The sequence below is a fragment of the Peromyscus californicus genome, unplaced genomic scaffold, assembly GCF_007827085.1.
Source record: "Peromyscus californicus insignis strain IS unplaced genomic scaffold, ASM782708v3 Scaffold_5__1_contigs__length_169319896, whole genome shotgun sequence".
NCBI lineage: Eukaryota > Metazoa > Chordata > Mammalia > Rodentia > Cricetidae > Peromyscus > Peromyscus californicus.
The window spans coordinates 151,393,748-151,408,758 of record NW_026294573.1 but is presented as its reverse complement, the minus strand read 5'-3'; the positions used below and the strand labels follow the sequence as shown (position 1 = coordinate 151,408,758).

Sequence of the window (15,011 nt, the reverse complement as noted above, 5' to 3'; positions counted from 1 at the left end):
GCCACGATGAGAAACAGAATGTGAAGATACCGGTAAGCCACGAGCCATGTGGCAAGGTATAGATTAATGGAAATGGATTAATTTAAGCTGTAAGAACAGTTAGCAAGAAGCCTGCCACGGCCATACAGTTTGTAACCAGTGTAAGTCTCTGTGTTTACTTGGTCGGGTCTGAGTGGCTGTGGGACTGGCGGGTGACAGAGATTTGTCCTGACTGTGGGCCAGGCAGGAAAACTCCAACTACAAATGGCGTCCAACGTGGTGGCAAGAGTTTCCACCTAAAACCTGAGAAAAGATTCTGGGACGGAGCTGAGAACAGTTCCTAATTGTCTCTCACAAATGAGTGGCAGCTGCTGGTTTGAGCTACTGGTGGGTTCCTAGCGTGCGTGCTCGACCTGCCTATGGCGGGAATGAGGCCTTTGCAAGTGGCACTTTGAGCTGCATGGTGGATTTAGCCTTTGCTGGTGCAGAGCAAAAGGGGAGGTTTCTGGACTACACACTGCTTGGCTAAAAGCATAGACCCACAATAGCTCCCAGAGCTGGTGGAAAAGGTAACACCACCATGTTGGGAAGCTGAGGTGGGCGGAGCCAGCAGCCACAGCTGCTGCAGTTTAAGGCAATAGATTCACAATAAGACAGATTCAGATGTAATAGTTTACAATGTGTGTAAAAGATACGTAGGCTTGAAAGAGACAAAAAAGGTGATATATAGAGTTATAGAAACAAATACATAGTTTTAAAAAATAAAGTCTTTAAAGAGACAGTAAAATTAATATATAAAATAAGCCACGTAAAGATGAATATTACACAGAGAATCTGGATTGTGTTGTCTTTGGGATTTTTAACTGCAGAAAAACATTTGATTGTAAAAGCTGTTGAGTTATGCCAAAATGTATATTTTAAAGATACTATGACTTCAAAATTTAGATGTAAGGATATGTTACTTTGGAAAGGAGACTCTGCTTTTGTTCCCACAGAAAGCCAAAGGCTATGGATTTGTTCCAGATTAAGACACATCAGGTTTGACCAGCCAAGGCCCCCTGAAAGGTCTCCGATGACACCATGGCCCAGATGATCCAACATCCAGAACCGTTTCAAGGCAACTGGCTCAGATGATACAGCCTCACGGACTACTCCATGATCCTAAAATTTTCTTTGTTTCCCCATAAGATACAGCGCCCCCCTCCAGCAGGAAGTAGTAAGAGAAGCTACGCCCAAATTCCCAAATTGTATGTAATTTTACTGTTAAGGTTAAAACCTTCCTTTTGGAAAAAAAAAGGGGGAAGTGCTGTGGAATGTTCTGTATGGCAAATGTGTTGCTAATTGGTTAATAGATAGAACACTGATTGGCCATTGGCTAGGCAGGAAGTGTGGGTGGGACAGGGAGGAGAATAGAGCTGGGAAGTGGAAGGCTGAGTCAGAGAGACGCTGCCAGCCGCCACGATGAGAAACAGAATGTGAAGATACCGGTAAGCCACGAGCCATGTTGCAAGGTATAGATTAATGGAAATGGATTAATTTAAGCTGTAAGAACAGTTAGCAAGAAGCCTGCCACGGCCATACAGTTTGTAACCAGTATAAGTCTCTGTGTTTACTTGGTCGGGTCTGAGTGGCTGTGGGACTGGCGGGTGACAGAGATTTGTCCTGACTGTGGGCCAGGCAGGAAAACTCCAACTACAACCCTCCCGATTCAATTAGTGCAGGATTAGCTATAGCTGGCTGGGAGGGGCAGCTAGATACTCACTGAGGGTCCTTCTATGAGGAAAGACCAGCAGTCAAAAGGCCTAACTATGGTGGGGTGTGTTGGTATATGACTTTAATCCCAGCACTCTGGAGACAGAGGCAGGTAGACCTCTGAGTTTGAGGTCAGCCTAGCCCACATAGTGAGTTCCAGAACAGCCAGAGCTACACAGTGAGACCCTGTCCCCCTCACTCACCCCCACTCCCCCAAAAAGAAAGAAAGAAAGAAGAGGAACTCAATTAGCAGGGTACTTGCCTATCACTAGTACATGAAACCCTATGTTTGATCCCTAACATAAACCAGCATGGTGGTTTAAGCTTGTAATCCCAGCATACAGGAGGTAGGACAAAAAGATCAGAGGTACAAAGTCATCCCTGGCTACACACCAGGTTTGAGACAAAACCAAAAACAAATCCAAAGCAAAACAACAGAAAACAGCTGACATTTTCCCTACTTCTCCATACGAGCCCATATAAGTATATGTATACTTTCCCATATAGGCATACATATATATGGAATTACATATACTAGTATATGTAATGTGTAAGTACAAGTAATTATGAATGGAAAACTTTTAAATTCTAGGTACTTTTAGAAAGTATTTTACTTTTTGAGTTTTAACCCCAGCTTCAATATACTGTGCATAAAAACTACTAGTTCATTAAGTTTAAGAAGCTGATGGATATTGCTTTAATCCCAGTATTCAAGAGGCAGAGGCAGGTATTCTGTGAGTTCAAAACCAGCTTGGTCTACATATTAAGTTCTAGGACAGCCAGAGCTACATAGTGAGACTCTGTCTCAAAATAAAATAAAACAAAACACACACACACACACACACACACACACACACACACAGAGACACACACACACACAGACACACACACACACACACACAAAGTAAATTCTTTAAATTTCATTAAAGGAGCAAAAGGCAGACAATATCTAGATAAAATTACATAGATATCCCACACCTAGCACCCCAAAGCACAATTCTTAAGTACACGCATGACAAACCTTTGTGTACACATTTACTGGGCTGCATATAAAATCTACTTGCATTTTTAACCAGTGAAGAATGATTATGTACCTTTGAAGCACATCCATTATCAAATGAATCCATTTCCTCTGGGAGTCAGTAATTATGATCTGTGTATTTGTTATTCCTATGTCGACAACACAAATTCCAGGAGCTGAAAAGAAACTCTCTTCCTCTTCATTTTCTTCTGCTATCAGTCTGGCTTCCCCTCCTCCAAAAACAACTGCTGAACTTAATTTCTTATGCTAGAAATGGAAGAAACATTTCACCAAGCAAAGCATCAGCTGCAGTGAGGCTTTGGAGCACATTCTCACTATGTACAAATTGGACTTGGCAATTAAGAGAGAGGAATTCATCCTACTTCCCAGTGGGCAATTTGAGCTTCCACTTTGAAAACCCTAGTTCAGCGGCCCCACCTACAGTTCACGCTCACTACACTGTTTTCTCATCACGCTCCCACAGTTCTCCAAGGGCTGATTCACTTGCATGATTTTGCCACTACAACACAAACTCCCGAAATCCACATTTTGGAACACAAATGTTCTGTTAGCTAAGCCAGTTAGGACTTACATGTTTTCTCTCTCTCCCACTATAGTACTCACATAAACAGGCCAATTAGGCAGTGTTAAGAAATACCGTGGTGGCGCACGCCTTTAATCCCAGCACTCGGGAGGCAGAGCCAGGCGGATCTCTGTGAGTTCAAGGCCAGCCTGGGCTACAGAGTGAGATCCAGGACAGGCTCCAAAGCTACACAGAGAAACCCTGTCTTGAAACCCACCCCTCCAAAAAAAAAAACAAACCATAATCAGCTACATGAACAGAGCAGGTTCTAGCACATAAGCAGCTTTTTATCTTATTTCACACATCTACACAAACCCCAAAATGAAAAGCCCTAACATCTGCCAATAAGAGTACTAATGTGGCAGCTGGACAGATGCCTAAGTGACTTAGAACACTGGATGCTCCTCCAGAGGACCTGAGTTCGGTTTCCAGTAGCCGTAAGGGTGGAACTCATAACTGTTTGTAATTCTAGTCCCAGGGTATCTGATGTTCACCTCCAAGGGTACAAGGCATGTGATGCACATGCAGACAAAACATCCATACACAAAAAATAAATAAATACAATTAAAAAAAAAAAAGAAAACTAGTGTATTCTAGCTTTAAAATTACCTGTTTGGCATTTAAAAACACAAATGTTTTCCCTCTGAAGATTTGTTTTCTTTCCTGTCGTCCTGACAGATCGACACTTCTACTTCCAATAGTCGGTTCATCAATGGGCGGGTAAAAACTATAAAATAATTAGAATACACTCTAATTACATACTCTTCTCTCTGCTGACTATTGAATTTGTGAATCAAGTGACTACCTGATACCAAAAAGGTTGAGTTCCAATATTACTTGAGCCAGGCACCATGACATACATCTGTATCTCCAGGAAGGAGAAGTGAGAATCAGTTCGAGGCTAACCTGGCCTACATTATGAACTAGAGTAATTGATAGAACATATCACAACACGAGAGACCAGTAAGGGCAACATAGTGAGAGCCTGTCAAACAAAACAAAACAAAACCAAGAAGAAGCAAACAAAAACCAGTATTTTCGGGGTTTTTGTTTGTTTTTTATTTTCTTGGTAAAGCTTTATCTGAAACAAAATTACCAAAGGTATCTAGATGCCTTTTCCTAAAATATGATATCAGTTCCATGCATTATACCAAATGCCTCTGTATTTTCTTAAAATAAATACGCTAAGGGGTATGATTGCAACAAGACACACACTAAGGAAAAATAAGGTTGAAAGGTAGTTTGTGGCAGATCTCTTCTGGAGAATGTACAGAAAGCACACGTGATCATCTGTGCTCCACAGTAAGGAACACAGCATTTGTGAGTCCACAGTGGGCTGTCAGCAAGCATGCTCTTTATTCCAGAGGAGATACCGCTTCATCTCCCAAGATTTCTCTCTGTAAACACTGCACAGGAATGGCTGTGGAAAGGGCTGGCAGACTTTAGTCTTCCCATAGCCGGCAAGTTATATATGAATGCCAGAGATCTATGGAGACTCTCCCAACACTGAGAGTCATGTTTGAAATAAAGTAACTGAGAGAACATGTTACAACATGAGAGTTCTGTACAAACTGAAAGGGAACTCCCTCTTTTCCTTATATTCAGACACACACAATGTAGACTTTCCTATTTGAATATACATGATACACTTAAACAATCTTTTTCAACACTGAGTCTTCTAAAACTCACTCCATCTATTCCCAGTACTTTGGGAATCATAAATCATATCAGGTCCATGCAGTGGTGACTGCCTTACCCTGTTCCTTGATGACCTGCAAAATGCAGATGTAACTGTACTAAACAAGACAGCATTTGCTGCATAATAACACCATAGCATGCCCTGATTTAAATTCAGAGCTATTCATACTTTTTCAGGACTAAAAGAAGCATTTATGACATCAAGTCACTACAGTTTATTTGCTATCCCTTTCATATTCATTTCTATTAATAATTTTTTAAAAACTTTATGTTTGAGTGTTTGCTTGCATATATATACATATATAATACATATGTTGGTGTACCATGTGTGGACTCCAACTAGAGTTACAGACAGCTGTGAATTCACCATCTAGGTCTGGAACGAAACCCAGGGTCTTTTGAAAGGGCAGCCAGGACTATACAATGAGGAAAAAAACCGAGCACTCAGTCTTAAATAGACGCAGACAGGTATAAGGACCTACTACTGGGCAAATGACTACATACTTTTTGATTATTTGGTGTTTTTCTAAGACAGTGTCTTGCTATAGAGCACAGGCTGGACTCACCTTGCTATACAGGTTGGTCTCTTGAGTGCTACGATTACAGGACTGTACCACCATCCCCAGCTCTTGATATGAAACACTGATTGCCAATTGCCAGTATAAAACACTGACACAATAGGCCTTTGAAGTTAATAGTAAGTTAGGAGTTATTCAAAAGTCTTCCTAGAGTAAAGCTGTTCACTGTGGTCATGGGTGTTAATAGCCAGAAATCAGAATAAAAGGAGGATTCAACAGCTAACTCTAAAAGCTCCAAACAACAGGACATTTACCCTGCACCTAAAACACACTGGAATCAACAACGGTTCACGCTTTGTAGTCAGAGTTGTTATTTACAGGACTTCATGGACTCCCCAAAGGCAAAGATGGACTTCTGAGGGAGAAAGAGTATGATTTTGTTGAGACCAAGCAAGTATATAAGGGACGCTTCCTGAAGCTGTTCTCACAGGGCTGTAGGACTCAAGATTGAGAACCATCCACTACTGACCAGAATCCAAAATATTGTGTTACCTGTTAACCAGATTAGAAAATAAATTTCCTAGATGAAAATTATATATATAAAAAACCCAAGCCAATCAACCAACCAACCAAACAAACAAACAAAAAACCCAGAAGATTCTAATTTTTGGCTACTGTTAAACACAGACACCTTAGTGGTGATATATTATGTATCCTACTAAAATTTGCCTGAAGATCAGAGAACAGAACATGCCACTAGATTAAACACAGATGCCAGTGAGTGGTGGCACACACCTTTAATCCTAGCACTCAGGAGGCAGAGATCCACCTGGATCTCTGAGTTCAAAGCCACCCTGACTACATGAGATTGATTCAGACTAGGAGAGAAGAGCCAGGCAGTGGTGGTACACACCTTAAATCCCAACACTTGAGATCTCATGCCTTCGCTACCAGTAGTATTTGGAAGTCACACACCTTTAATCCCAGCACTAGGAAGTAAGTAATATAGCTGGGCAGAGAAAGGTATGTAAGGTGTGAGGAGACAGAACTAGAGGCTCTTTGGCAAAAGTGTCCCTTTCAGCTGCAGGCTTTTTCGGCTTGGCTAGAGGCCTATCAGCTGAGGCTTTTTCAGGCTGAGGAGTCCTAGAGGTAAGATGCGGCAGTGGCTTGTTCCTTTGTCTCTGATCTTTCAGTATTTACCCCAATATCTGGTACTAGGTTTTTTATTTAAAGACCATTTAACATGGGGCATAAATGATCCCTAAAACAAGTGTATTGGAGCCAGGTGTGGTGGCACATGCCTTTAATTCCAATGCTCAGGAAGTACAGGCAGGCTGGATCTCTGTGAGTTCAAGGCCCAGCCTGGTCTACAGACTTGAGCTCCAGGTCAGCCAGGGCTATAAAAAAAATATGTATTGGAAAAATGGCCTGAATCAGGTAGTTTAAAATTGGTTATAAAATACCAATTACCAATAAAATTATTATAACTTGCAAAACATTTTAATTAAAAATTTAATTAAAAAATTTTCTCCAAAGCTGAAGATATAGTTCAATTGGTAGAGTGCTTGCCTGGCATACAAGAAGCTCTGGGTTCACTCCCCAGTACCACATACACTGAGTACTGTGGCACTCATTTGTAATGTTAGCAATCAGGAGTTGAAGACAACATGATCACAAGTTCAAGTCATCTTTTGACTACACAGTTTAAGGCCAGCCTGGGACACAGGAGACCCTGTCTCAAGACAACAGAGCTGAGGGATGTGTCAGTGTACAAGGGCATCAGCCACTAAGCTGGACGAGCTGAGTTCAGGGTTTCACCATGCACTCCAGGCTGGTGGTGAATTTGGTACCTTCTGCCTTAGCCTCCTGCTGAACGCTGGGGCTGTCAGAATGATTTCCACCTCCAGCTTCGCTGCATTTTGGAAATGAGGCAACTAAGACCACAGTCCTGGCCTCTGTGGCTTCAAGCTTTGGAGATTTCCGCCCCGATGACGCGAGGTACTGTCACGTGTGCTCTTCTGACCACACTTCAGGGTCATTCACTGTCCTCATGTTTTGTTATTTAAAAGTATTTCAATAAGTGTCGATAACACTTATTTAAGATTTGTCCCATAGCAACAGGAAATATTTGACATGGAATTAATATAAGTAAAGCCAATGCCTACTTATTTCTATGCTCTATTTTATTAAATTTAACGTAAGTTATATACCTTTCAAGTTCTGGAGGCTGTTTCTTAGACTCAACAGCTTTGAGAAATTCAGAAAAGTATTCTGGCTTTACAATTGGACGTCCACAAATGAGTGCACATATGGTCTAAAATAGAAAAATCACATGTAACTATAAATACATATATTCATACAACAGCTTATTTAAAAGGAAGCTGTAGGTTATAAACTACAAAGAGGTGGTTCTACACTATTTTTCCTTTCAAAGTCCTAAATGGATAAAGGAAACACAATCTAAAGCAGAAGTCAGTACTTGGTCACAACTCAGGGTTAGAACATAAACCACTAATAAGCACTCAGATTTAAGAAGTCCTCAGTCACTACTGTAACTGGAGGCTGGTGAGCCTCACTCAGGTATACTCAACTACAAGAAGTCCTCAGTCACTACTGTAACTGGAGGCTGGTGAGCCTCACTAAGGTATACTTAACTACAAGAAGTCCTCAGTCACTACTGTAACTAGAGGCTGGTGAGCCTCACTCAGGTACACTCAACTACAAGAAGTCCTCAGTCACTACTGTAACTGGAGGCTGGTGAGACTCACTAAGGTATACTCAACTACAAGAAGTCCTTAGTCACTACTGTAACTGGAGGCTGGTGAGCCTCACTCAGGTATACTCAACTACAAGAACTCTAAAGTCTTTGTGAACATAATCTTCCACAGGAAACAGGAGTGCGTCCTGAGATGGTGTGGGGGCAGGAGAAGGCGGACTTGACAGAGGAGGCGGGAGACGCTAACCTTGAACAGTGTCAAGCACTTTAACTCTACTCTGTTTTAGACTGCAAACATGATCTACGCAATCAAATGGATTCCACATAAAACCTTCTGAAAATGCCAAATCAAGATCTGAACTGGAATTCGCGTGCTTTTGCTTCTCTGGGACAATAAACAGGGAAAAGCCGTTCGAGCCTAAGTACAAGCAATGGGTAGTCACACGTCAACCAGAGCAGACAGCTGTGAGTCTGTGGGCATCACGTTAGTGACGCAGGCTGACAGAGCCTGCTCTGCACATGAAGACTGCCAACCTACTTTAATGGTCACTTTAACTGACGCCATGGCAAGGTGAGTACATTCTTCTGTCCAGTTGTTGGCAGTGAGTCCTCCGAGCTGTAATACAGCTTGATTTAAAACCGTTTTCCCAGAGACGTCCAAACAAGAAGAACAAACAACCAAAGGCTCGTATTCCACTCTGTAAATGAAAAGAAGTCACACAAAGTTAGATCGTAGTTCTGGGGGCAGCAACTTACAGGACTTTAAAATATCAGTCATTTTAATCTTAATGTATTTTTCCTAAGAAATTATCACTTCTTAAATCTTGAGTCCTAATGAAGAAAAAGCAAGGACCAAAAATTGGCATTCCATGTCACCTATGAGGACTCAAACATTGACCGCCCTTAGGACTCTCAGGGCCCACACCAACTCATTCAGCCACGGCGGTTTCACTTCATCGTCCATAAAGTCTCTTCTGGAATTCCAAAGAAAGCTGTGGCTTTTACATCAACTTCTTACCTGAATTTACTCTCAAATACCCCAAAGGTAACTCTATCTCCTGTCTTCAAAGTGTAGGGAAGGCCATTCTGCATTTTTTCCTCATTAACAAAGGTTCCATACTTAGAATTATCTTTTATTGTTAGTATAGGAATTTCATCTGTTTGACTCTGAAAAGAAAAATCAACAAATGATTTAAAGTCTTTAACCACTTTCTAATTACAAGGTAGATTTCATAAGATTAGTAACTTTCTGGGTAAGCAAAACTAAGTAGATGATCAGGCTGCCTTCGGGGGATGATCACTCAACTAGCAATTCATATTTTCCCCTAAGGTCATTTCTTAAAGCCAAGAATTACTAAGACAGTGTGGATTTCCCTAACCCCTCAATTCATTCTTCTGAGGCTTGTTTGTTTGCTTGTTACAGTCTGTTTTGTGTTTAACATATCAGGTGTATCCTCTCCTATACATTTTTTTACGCTATCGAAATCATTCCATTAAAAACTAATCTGAGCCGGGCGGTGGTGGCGCACGCCTTTAATCCCAGCACTCGGGAGGCAGAGCCAGGCGGATCTCTGTGAGTTCGAGGCCAGCCTGGGCTACCAAGTGAGTCCCAGGAAAGGCGCAAAGCTACACAGAGAAACTCTGTCTCGAAAAACCAAAAAAAACAAAACAAAACAAAACAAAAAAACAAAAAAAACTAATCTGATGAGAACATAAGGTTAAAGGCTAGAGTTTCTGACTGAATGTAAGTATTTTACTTTTTTCTAGAGGAATCTCAATAATAAACATTTTCTCTATTCCTAAAAGAACAGACTTGAAATCTGAATTTCTCTGAGCATCCAGCATTTACATAAACTTAGCCTGTGCAAAATAATGGCTTAAGCTGCAAGTACTAACATATGCACTGACGGTTAAATAAACTCACTTCCACACCCATGGTTGTGGTGAAACACACCCAGAGCATTCAAAGGAGCAAAACGGCACAAGCCAGTTATAGTCCCTAGTAAAATATATCAATCCCTGCCCTGAAAATGTCAGTGTCCACACAGCTGCATAAACTCCTTTAAGACTGTGGGTCATGAAGGTAGTTCACTGTTGTCTTTCCAGAATTGGCACGTGACTGATACATTCAGTAAACGTCCTACAGCTTGGATCTGAGTGTCTTCCAAAGACCCATGAGTTCAAGGCTTAGCTATCAGCCTATGGGGCCAGAGGAAGGATGCAAGGTTTATGGAAGTGAGCCTGGAAAGAGTTCTCAGACTCCATTTTTTGCTCTGTTTGCTTCTTGCTGTCAAGAGGGAAGCAGCCTCCTATTACGTGTTAAATGATGTACGGCATGGGCCACAGATCCAATACAATGCAGCAAAGAGATCACAAATGGAAACCTTGAGCTAGAATTAACGTAAACTGTTTGCCTTAGGTATTCATCACCATGACAAAAGACTACCACAAAATGTTTTCTAACACTTTCTCTGAATTTCAAAAATACCCAAAAAAAGTAAACTATTCAATTAGAGCTTCCTATTTCAAAATAAATACTAGAATCCCAGCTAATTACATGTGGGTTCTTGTGTTGTTTTTCATTTTAGACAGACAGACAAAATGTCTAATCTGCTTTCTGCTTATGAGACAAGAAAATAAAGTCAGCAGCATACCAGACTGGTTCCAGGAAAGTTTGCTGTTAGCACCGCATGGTTTCGGCTGATTGACTGATCGTTTTCTATTAGAATGGCACAGTTTTTCCTTCCAACAATGTACTCTACGCCAGCCAAAAGTCTGCATGGTTCTCCTAGAGGAAAACAAAAGTAAATAAATATAAGGTACACACATACATTCGTGGCACAGGACATATTGTACAGGTATTACAAATAAATCACACTTCTGCTGTTTAAATGCTAAGCAACTTGACATAATGTGTGTATACACACACACACACACACACACACACACACACACACACACACACACACATATATATCAAATGTTTTTTCCCTTTTCTTTAAAAAACTTTTGGTGGCTTTATTTCATGTGTTTTGCCTCTACGTATGTGTGTATGTACATCATGTATGAGGGTCCCTGCAAGCTCTATGGCTGGCAGCAGAACAATCCACGGAGAGACAAGAACAAAACTTGGTGCAGCTGACTTAGTTAGCCAGTGCTGGTTCAAACCTCTCCAGTCTGACTCTAGGCAGTTTATTTTAGCCATATTTAAGCACAGCGCAATTTTGGAAAAAAGTGATCCCGACAACAACTTAGTCCCATGTGTACGACAAAGCTTAAGACGTGCTTACACTGAAACTCTTTACAAGGTACATATGACCTTTTCCATAAAGACGGGCCCTGTTGATGCAGAAACAGTGCTCAAGATAAGGATCTAGGGAGAAGGACGGAGATAAACACAAGGCCTGTGGGAGTCAGGATTGGCCTGGTCCTAAGATAGCACACAAGTTACGGAGGCTGCTGGACACGTGGCATCTCGTATAAGGATGGGTTTTACGGACTGGAAGCAAAGCTCAAGATCTAGGGGAAAATTCTGGGATAAACAAACATAATAGTCGGAGGGATTCAGGTGAAGCCTAGTCCTACAGGCAGCAAAAGATCAGCAGGGTGTGAACTACATCCTTTCCCAGTTGGAAGACAGGCAAACATCCCCTTCCTTTGAAGAGACAAGCCTGTGCGTTTAACTCTCCTGTTTTCCCTAGTGCTTATCTATGCGCACAAGGACCTCATACCCTCTACAATCACGTATGTGCTTGTTGTCCCTGGAAATCATAAGAGGCCATCAGATCCCCAGGAACTGGAGTTACAGATGGTCATGAGTCACCATGTGGATGCTGGGAACTGAACCTGGGTTCTTTGCAAGAGTAACAAATGGTCTTAAGTACTGAGCCACCTTTCTAGCCCCACATGTGTTTTTTTCCTAACAAAGCTTCACAGAAGGATACATGACGTTGTCTAAAAACATGGAAGCCTTTATCATTTTCCAATCGAAAAAAATAATACTGAATCAATACTCCCTCCAATATAACATAAATTTGATGTGCCACAAAAACAAAATCACACTACTGATTTTGGAGTTGATTAAATGATTTCAAACCTTCATTAGGAAAATATCTTAAAATTAAAGCAGGTAATGGACAAGTTGGCACACTTTTAAACCTAGCACTCAGAAGGCAGAGCCAGGCAGATCTCTGTAAGTTCAAAGCCAGCCAGCTGATATAGCTGAGACCCCCTTTTTTTTTTTTTGGTTTTTTGAGACAGGGTTTCTCTGTGTAGCTTTGTGCCTTTCGTGGAACTCACTCTGTAGCCCAGGCTGGCCTCGAACTCACAGAGATCGGCCTGCCTCTGCCTCCCGAGTGCTGGGATTAAAGGTGTGTGCCACCACTGCCCGGCGAGACCTTTTTTTTTTAAAAAGAAAAAAAAAGCTGGCAAGAAAAAATATTTTTACTTATTTTTATTTTATGTGTATGAGCATTTGCCTGAATGTCTGTGTAGTGCATGCATGCAGTACTCACAGAGGCCAGAGGGTGGTGTCAGATTACAGACTGTTGAATCAAACACAGATCCTCAGGAAGGGCAGCTGAAATTTAATCATGTTAAAGGAATTTGCCCTATCAAATTGCAAAACATGCCAAAAAGCTACAGTAATTAAAAGATGTTTCAATGGACCAGGAAAAAAAAATATAGATTAATACGATTAAGTTCAGATTAGATACAACTATGCAGTTAAGAGACTTTCGTTTTACTGTTAACAGTAGCATTTCAAAGTGAAGTGAAATCCAGTGAAGAAAATATTTAAAAAAAAAAAAAAGGGTAATGGTGGTGGTGGTGATGGTGGTGGTGCATGCCTTTAGTCCCAGCACTCGGGAGGCAGAGACAGGTCTCAATGAGTTCAAGGCCAGTCTGATATACAAAGTAAATTCCAGGACAGCCAGAACTGTCACACAGAGAAACCCTGTCTGGAAAAAAACAAAAACAAAAAAAATCAACAAAACAGCTGTAACTCTCGACTGCTGGAGTAATAGCCTATGTGTTGGAGGCTTGTGCAGACTGGGTGCATGGGCTTCTATCTGAGAATGGTAAAGTAGTCTCAGAACTAGACAAACAGGAAAGACAAAAAGGAAAAGGACCTTGGCATCCTTTCTAAACCTCCTGAGTTATACTTGTCAATGAGATTTGTGTTCGTTTTACTTCATTTATGGGAGGAAGTCTCACTATGCTGCCCAGGCTCAGCTTGGAAGGAGCTGGGATTACAGGCAGGCACCACCACACTCATTTTACCTTGTAACCTGGACAGTTACAAGGAAGAACAATGTTCTATTAGTTTACGATGCAACACAAAGGTGATCAACTAATTTGAAAACTAATCCCTTAGCTTCCATCTGATGCTGAGATGCATCCCTGCCAATGATTCTAGAAGCATATTTACTCTGCTATCATCTGTTAATGAAGGGTTAAGGCTGCTTGGGTGAATACCAAACTATGGCCTAAAAGTACAGTTTTCGAACAGAAAGCCAGGTATCAGCCAGTCACAGACCACCAACCGATTAGATGGCATCCTTAAACTGTAAATGTCTCCTTATATTGCCCAAGTAAGGCAACTGCTGAGGCAAAACTCAATGACGGCGTTTCTCTAAATTATTTCCATTTTCTGTGTACAGATTATAGCTTGACCAAGGTGTTGTGTGAAGCTACCGGCTGAAGGTGACAAGCAATTCACGAATCCTCAATCACTCAAACTTGAGTCTGGCAGTTTGAGTCTGAGTTGTTTATTTGTTTTGAGACAGGATCTGAGGATAATTTTACTCCCGATCCTCGCCCCCCCCCCCCCCAAGCGTGGGATCACAGGCATGCGCCACCACGTCTAGAAATTTTCTGATCTCTCACGGAAACCCATAGAGCCAGCTAGGCTCGGGCTCGTTACTCAGAGTCCTACTTGCTCACCCACACAAATTTGGGCTCTAGCTCTGCAGTGCGCCAACCCACACCGATAATCTTTCTGACTTTTTATTTCCCATGATACTGTTAGAAAAATGCCTCCCACTAACTTCCCTGAGTCCAAGATCCAATCACAGGCCAGTGCTTAACCTTTCCTCCACCAATAATGACTACATATGGCGACAACCACTTCGCACGTGATAACCTTCTCGCTGCGTAAAGTGGGTGGGTGGGGGACTTTTCCCCACTCTTCTGATAGTATGGGGGGGGGGAATGACAAAACTTGAAAGTGTTCCTGTGGTGTCACGTGACTCTCCACAAGCATGCTCCAGGCTGGGTCTCCGGTCCCCGCCCTATGTCTCCCTTCAGGCCTTCAACTGTCCCGGGTTCGCAGCCGGGCCGGAGCCGGTCTAACCTGGGTAGGCACACTTCACCGCCTGGCTTACGCGGGGCTCTAACCTGGCTCCCGGCTGGGCTCCCAACACCCAGTGCCGCGTCCTCCGAGGGTCTGAAGCCTCGGCGACACCGGAAGGCGAGCAGGACGGACCGGAAGCGCGCTCCGCAGCTCCCGGCCCCCACCTCCCCGCAGCCGCTCCCGGGACGAGCTCCCCACCGCCTCCCCAACGCGCCTACCTGGAGCCGCAGCAGCGGCCGGGAGCAGCTTCCACATGGGTCCTGCGCCTCAGAACCCCGCGGCGTGCCACGCCAACCGCGGCTGTCCGGCGTGCGCGGCCACCGGGCTGCACTGGCGCGGGCTCCGGGACGTGCGCGCTCCCAGGACTCCGCCAAGTCCTTCGGAAACGCGGG

The 15,011-nt window shown here is 42.6% G+C and overlaps 1 protein-coding gene across 2 annotated transcripts in view; it reads right to left on the bottom strand.

Moving 5' to 3' along the window:
- The window catches only part of Nbn (nibrin), a 36,864-nt gene extending 21,853 nt beyond the window's left edge, over positions 1 to 15,011 (bottom strand). Inside the window, exons 1-7 of one of the 2 annotated variants that reach the window (XM_052718486.1) lie at positions 14,838 to 15,011; positions 10,922 to 11,055; positions 9,286 to 9,434; positions 8,806 to 8,965; positions 7,762 to 7,865; positions 3,945 to 4,062; positions 2,826 to 3,019 (exon numbers count right to left, since the gene is read on the bottom strand). In XM_052718486.1, the coding sequence (XP_052574446.1) occupies positions 2,826 to 3,019; positions 3,945 to 4,062; positions 7,762 to 7,865; positions 8,806 to 8,965; positions 9,286 to 9,434; positions 10,922 to 11,055; positions 14,838 to 14,874 (896 nt within the window). In that variant the 5' untranslated portion in view covers positions 14,875 to 15,011. Of the gene's footprint in view, positions 1 to 2,825; positions 3,020 to 3,944; positions 4,063 to 7,761; positions 7,866 to 8,805; positions 8,966 to 9,285; positions 9,435 to 10,921; positions 11,056 to 12,781; positions 12,847 to 14,837 lie in introns of those variants that run through there. The other variant, XM_052718487.1, reaches the window with a different exon arrangement.